At 33.8% G+C, this 6,324-nt stretch overlaps 1 protein-coding gene across 1 annotated transcript; it reads right to left on the bottom strand.

Annotated features, from left to right (window-relative positions):
• Nucleotides 1-4,777: 4,777 nt before the first annotated feature.
• On the bottom strand, nucleotides 4,778-5,725 carry LOC149452632 (olfactory receptor 1496-like). Its single transcript, XM_089689305.1, has one exon. It carries the CDS (start codon nucleotides 5,723-5,725, stop codon nucleotides 4,778-4,780), a length of 948 nt encoding a protein of 315 aa, XP_089545431.1.
• Nucleotides 5,726-6,324: the final 599 nt, after the last annotated feature.

Raw genomic sequence — 6,324 nt, 5'->3', positions numbered from 1 at the left:
AACCCTGGCGCTGAACTTTTGACCTTTACCTTGACCCTGACCTTGACCCAAACACTAACCCTGGCACTAAACCTTGATCTACGTATTTTTTCTTTTATATTTAAATATGCATTTATTTACTTTTCTGTATGCAAGGAGTTAGAGAGATACAATGTATCTCTCTCCTCCATTCATAGACAAAAAAAAAAAACAAGGGAGGCGGGTTGTACAGGGATTGATCACTGTGATAGCCAATCAGAGGCTATCACAACGATCATGTGACCCGGAATTGAGAGTCCCGGGTCCCGATCATTAGAACGGGACCCGGGGCTCTCAGTGGCACCCAGCGCACTCCCAGCACAAAGACCTGAGTGTCACTGAGAGCCCCGGGTCCCGTTCTAATGATTGGGACCCGGGGATCTCAGTGACACCCAGGTCTTTGTGCTAGAAGTGCGCTATGCAACGCGCCCCCGGCAGAAAGACAGGTACGCAAATATGCGGTTCACCAGAAAAAATCCCAGTTCTGTGAGGCCGCATATTTGTGTGACGTTGGCGCCAAGGGGTTAAACTATTTTTGGTGATTTTTATTTTGCTAGTTAACTGTTTTTTAGTCACACTTAATTGAAATCTCATTAGGTCCAACATGGATACAAAGATGCACGATCTGAAATGGTAATGCAACAAATTATACTGTGATCTGATGCACCTTGTGGCGTTCCTCTATCCCTATATAAACATATCCCTCAATACATTTTATTTGCCCAGGAACTTTATATGAGGTGAACATACAACCAGTAAATAGCTAGTGTACATGATTACCGTTTTCCATAATATCACCCAAGAGAAGAGTGTTTTCTATTCGTTCACATATATTTAGGTGCACTCTCCAGTAGCTCAATGTATTGTCCATCATGCTTTCCCTGTCCACTACCATCCTGTAGCTATTGTTCCCCTTTATCTCTGTTGACATCATTCCTTTTGATGTAGTTATTTATTAGAACAATGTACACCAAAAAATTCTCTTTATATTAACCTCCCTAGCAGTCTGCTTATGTCAGTATTTCTGTGCTCAAAGCGGTACATTTTTGGAAATATGTTGTTTTTTTATTGTAGGCCTGTAATTTTTAGGAATAACTCACTGAAATCTGTCTGAACAAGAGTCTAGTAAACATCCCGGGGAGGATAACATTTGAAACATGAAATCATAAATTATAATATAATAAATAATCATAAAAAATAATAATAATAATAAATTTAATTCAATAATATAATCAAACCAAAAAACACTGAAATGTGAAATAGAGCGCCAAGTTCGCACATCGCTGAGCAAAGTCGCAGAATCGTTTTCAGTGTCTGATGAGGAATTTCCCCCACGAATCATTATCACTCAATTCTGCAAGTGGTTCTGATTTACTATCGCTGTTCTCTAGCCGGTCTAAAACCGCTTTTGACCGAAAGGGACGCTTTTTGGACGCCATGGACGTTTCTCAGTTTCCAGGCAGATTTGGCGGTAAAAATGCAGGCAGGGCGCCGGACAAAGCACTCGGGACAACATGTATGTGAAATGGTTTGATACAGGAATGTTATACTATGTGATTTTAGTGTATTTAGTGAATGTCAATTTTACAACTTTCAAATTTCCCACCAGTTCCGTCCCCCGTACATCCCGACGTCGCAGGGGAAGGAACCCAGAAGACAGATGCCGGCATCGGCCAGAGGACATTACAGGGGACACTGCAGGGGGGACATCGCGGGAGCGCAGGACAAGGTAAGTGCAGAAGGGATCCCGGAGCAACGCTGCAGTGTATTCCCGAGTGTAGCTCGGGGGGGGTTACCATTTGTGATGCTGAAACTTTACCCCGAGCTACACTCGGGAATACCGCCAGGGAGGTTAATACCTTTATTATTCATCATATATTTATCATCATTGTAATCCACTGAATGCATCCTATTTAAGGAATATCGGTCGATTGAAGCTGGCCATATACAATGCAATTTTCTTTATCAACTTTAATGATGATGAATTGCAAAGAAGGTAATAATGTTCATAATGTCATATTCCCTTTCTAGAAGCCATTCTTTACTATTGGATTCAAGCTTGTTGTTTTAGATGCAGATATATGCTTAGAGTGACTCTTCCAAGATTCTTTATTCATTGTACATTTATTCTCCAGGAGTTTTATCACTCATTCCTCACCATTCCATATTGATGAATATATGAAGGAAGTATATAGACACTTCCAAGACAGAAGACAGAGAATAAGAAATCTAAATTGTGAAGATTCACCCAACTTGGATTCAACCACTATGGACTTCCTAAATACTTTTACAGAAGATTTTCTGTCCAATACTCATCTCGTCCTTTTCAGCTGTCTATACTAATGCAGCAAAGTGAAAACGCAAAACGCTTTTTTTGATTTTTGTTTTTATTCACCAATTTTATTTGTATGATTGACAGTGTGCATACCGTGATTCAAATGCCAACCTTTTCATGATCTAATTGATCTCAATAAAATATTTGCATCCATTACTTATGGTGATAATTTACTCCGCATAGGATTCATAATATACCGTCTTTTTGGCAGGTCTGCTCTTGTCAGTTGCTAACTTTTTTCTTATGACCATTATTTGGTTTAGAATCCACACCTAACTAATGGTGAGTCGGGGAAATGCTTTTTGATGGGTAGTTACACCCATAATAATGACACTTTTTTTCTTTTTCTTTTTGTATAATCCCGAGTGTAGCTCGGGGTTACCACTTTTGATACTGAAACTTAACCCCGAGCTACACTCGTGAATACCGCCAGGGGGGTTAACTACTTTAGGCGATATTATGGATTGTATGATTTTTTACCTTACCTATGTTGTACCTGCCATTTATCTGTCCCTTTGGTCCTGACGGGTCATATTTCCACAGCTCCCAAGCTAGACATCCCAGGCAATCATTTATTTGGAAATATTGCCAATTTCATCTTTAGCTGATTTGTAGGTATTGTGTCCCTTAGGTGGCCCTTGGATCTAGAACAACTTCATTGACTTGATTGTAACAGCAGTATATATACTTTACAAATGATGTTCTTCTTTACAGATGTATGCATCTACTCCCGAAGAAGTGAACAAAGATTCATGAAACACGTCGAGTTTTCAGATGCAATTTTTTCTGTAATCTTGAATTGGAATGTATATAGCCAGTAATCTTTCAATTATGTTTAACGTGCTGATAGAAATGACTACAAATTAGCTTGCCATTAATTTTATTTGTTTTTTAAGTATTGAGATTTGTATCTATTTATCAATAAAACATCAATCACGTACGCAAACTATTTATCGGTTGTATGTGTTGCGCCTCATATAAAGTCCCATGACAAATAAAATGTTTTTACTAAAATGATAAAGTCAGTTGTGAAAAATATTTATTTTATGTTTTCTTTAAAGTTTTATTGAAAACACGTAAACAAAACAATTTCAAAAGTTGTGAAACATATTTATTTGACTATTTCTTTAAAGTTTTATTTAAACACATAAACAAAACAATTTCAAAAGTTGTGAAACATATTTATTTGACTATTTATTTATAGTTTTATTTAAAATACATAAACAAAACAATTTCAAAAATTGTAAAACATTTATTTTACATTTTCTTTAAAGTTTTATTTAAAATACGTGAACAAAACAATTTCAAAAGTTGTGAAACATATATATTTTACATTTTCTTTAAAGTTTTATTTAAAAAACACATAAACAAAACAATTTCAAAAGTTGGAAAACATATTTTTTTTACATTTTCTTTTACGTTTTATTTAAAATACGTAAACAAAACAATTTCAAAAGTTGTGAAAAATATTTATTTTACATTTTCTTTAAAGTTTTATTTAAAACACGTAAGCAAAAACAATTTCAAAAGTTGGAAAACATATTTATTTTACATTTTCTTTTACATTTCATTTAAAACACGTAAACAAAACAATTTCAAAAGTTGTGAAACATATATATAATTGACATTTTTTTTAAAGTTTTATTTAAAAGACATAAACAAAACAATTTCAAAAGTTGTGAAATGTATTTATTTGACATTTTCTTTAAAGTTTTATTTAAAACACGTAAACAAAACAATTTCAAAAGTTGTGAAAAATATTTATTTTACATTTTCTTTAAAGTTTTATTTAAAACACGTAAACAAAACAATTTCAAAAGTTGGAAAACATATTTATTTTACATTTTCTTTTACGTTTTATTTAAAACACATAAACAAAACAATTTCAAAAGTTGTAAAAAGTATTTATTTGACATTTTCTTTAAACTTTGATTTAAAATACGTAAACAAAACAATTTCAAAAGTTGTGAAATGTATTTATTTGACTTTTTCTTTAAAGTTTTATTTAAAACACGTAAACAAAACAATTTCAAAAGTTGGAAAACATTTTTATTTTACATTTTCTTTTACGTTTTATTTAAAACACATAAACAAATCAATTTCAAAAGTTGTGAAACATATATATAATTGACATTTTTTTAAAAGTTTTATTTAAAACACATAAACAAAACAATTTCAAAAGTTGTGAAACATATTTATTTGTCATTTTCTTTAACGTTTTATTTAAAATACATAAAACAATTTCAAAAGTTGTGAAAAATATTTATTGTACATTTTCTTTAAAGTTTTATTTAAAACATGTAAACAAAACAATTTCAAAAGTTGTAAAAAGTATTTATTTGACATTTTCTTTAAAGTTTGATTTAAAATACGTAAACAAAACAATTTCAAAAGTTATGAAATGTATTTATTTTACATTTTCTTTTAAGTTTTATGTAAAACACGTAAAGAAGACAACTTCAAAGCTTTCTTAATCTCTTGGCTTCTAAGGCCATAGATAATAGGGTTCATCAAAGGGGTTACCACAGTATAAGCCAAAGACAAAAATTTTTTAATGTTCACTAATTTTCCTACACTTGGAATAATGTAAATGCAAAATAGAGTCCCATAAAACTTAATTACGACACTTAAATGGGAGCTGCAGGTGGAGAAGGTCTTCTGCCTGCCATCCTTAGATTGTATTTTCAAGATGGCAAAAATAATGTAAGCGTAAGATATGATAATTACAAAAGCTGGGATGATAATGATTGGTGTGCTTAGTAAAAAGATTTCTAATTTAATGATATAAGTATCTGAACAAGAAATTTCTAGCAAAGGTCCCAGGTCACAGAAGAAATGGTCAATAATATTTGACTGACAGAACTGTAACTTAGACAATGTTATGGTATCAAGGAAAACCACAGACAAACTTAAAAGCCAACATATTGCAACTATTTTCAGACAAAGCTGTATATTCATTAAGGCAGAATAATGCAAAGGTCTACAGATGGCCAAATATCTGTCATAACACATCACTGCAAGGAGAAAACACTCATATGTTTCCATGGAAGCAAAAAAATAAAACTGGATGATGCAACCAATTAAAGTGATTTTTCCATTATCATATAATACTACATTTAGCATCTTTGGGGCAATAACTGAGCTCAGCAATATATCATTTTTTGACAGCTGGGTGAGCAAAAAGTACATGGGAGATTGAAGACTCTTGTTATAGAATACTAGTATGATAATTAGAAGGTTCCATAAAATTGTTAAAAGGTAAATGACAAGCATAATAAAGAAAATTAAGATATTTAGGTTTTTGCTGATACTAAATCCCAAAAGAATGAATTCATTAAATGTTTTATTGTTACCTGTTTTGATGAAAAACATTAATATATATATATATATATATATATATATATAGTCACCAAGAAAACACCAAGAAAACAATTGGTAACACACTACTCCGACAAGGATTGAAATCCTGCAGTGCCCACAAGGTCCCTCTGCTCAAGAAAGCACATGTCCAGGCCCGTCTGAAGTTTGCCAATGAACATCTGAATGATGCAGAGGAGGACTGGTTGAAAGTGTTGTGGTCAGATGAGACCAAAATCGAGCTCTTTGGCATCAACTCAACTCGCCGTGTTTGGAGGAGGAGGAATGCTGCCTATGACCCCAAGAACACCATCCCAACTGTCAAACATGGTGGTGGAAACATTCTGCTTTGGGGGTGTTTTTCTGCTAAGGGGACAGGACAACTGCACTGCATCAAAGGGATCATAGACGGGGCAATTTACCATCAAATCTTGGGTGAGAACCTTCTTCCCTCAGCCAGGGCATTGAAAATGAGTCGTGGATGGGTGTTCTAGCATGACAATGACCCAAAACACACGGCCAAGGCAACAAAGGAGTGGCTCAAGAAGAAGCACATTAAGGTCCTGGAGTGGCCTAGCCAGTCTCCAGACCTTCATCCGATTGAAAATCTGTGG

Source organism: Staurois parvus, unplaced genomic scaffold (assembly GCF_062004578.1).
Source record: "Staurois parvus isolate SC_StPar_1 unplaced genomic scaffold, SC_StPar_1.0 ptg000470l, whole genome shotgun sequence".
NCBI lineage: Eukaryota > Metazoa > Chordata > Amphibia > Anura > Ranidae > Staurois > Staurois parvus.
Note: the sequence above shows the minus strand (reverse complement) of the source record. Positions and strands in the feature narration are given on the sequence as shown.

What these genes read in the sequence shown, in the direction of transcription:
- LOC149452632 (XM_089689305.1), bottom strand. Translation starts at nt 5,725, where the DNA reads ATGTTTTTCATCAAAACAGGTAACAATAAAACATTTAATGAATTCATT.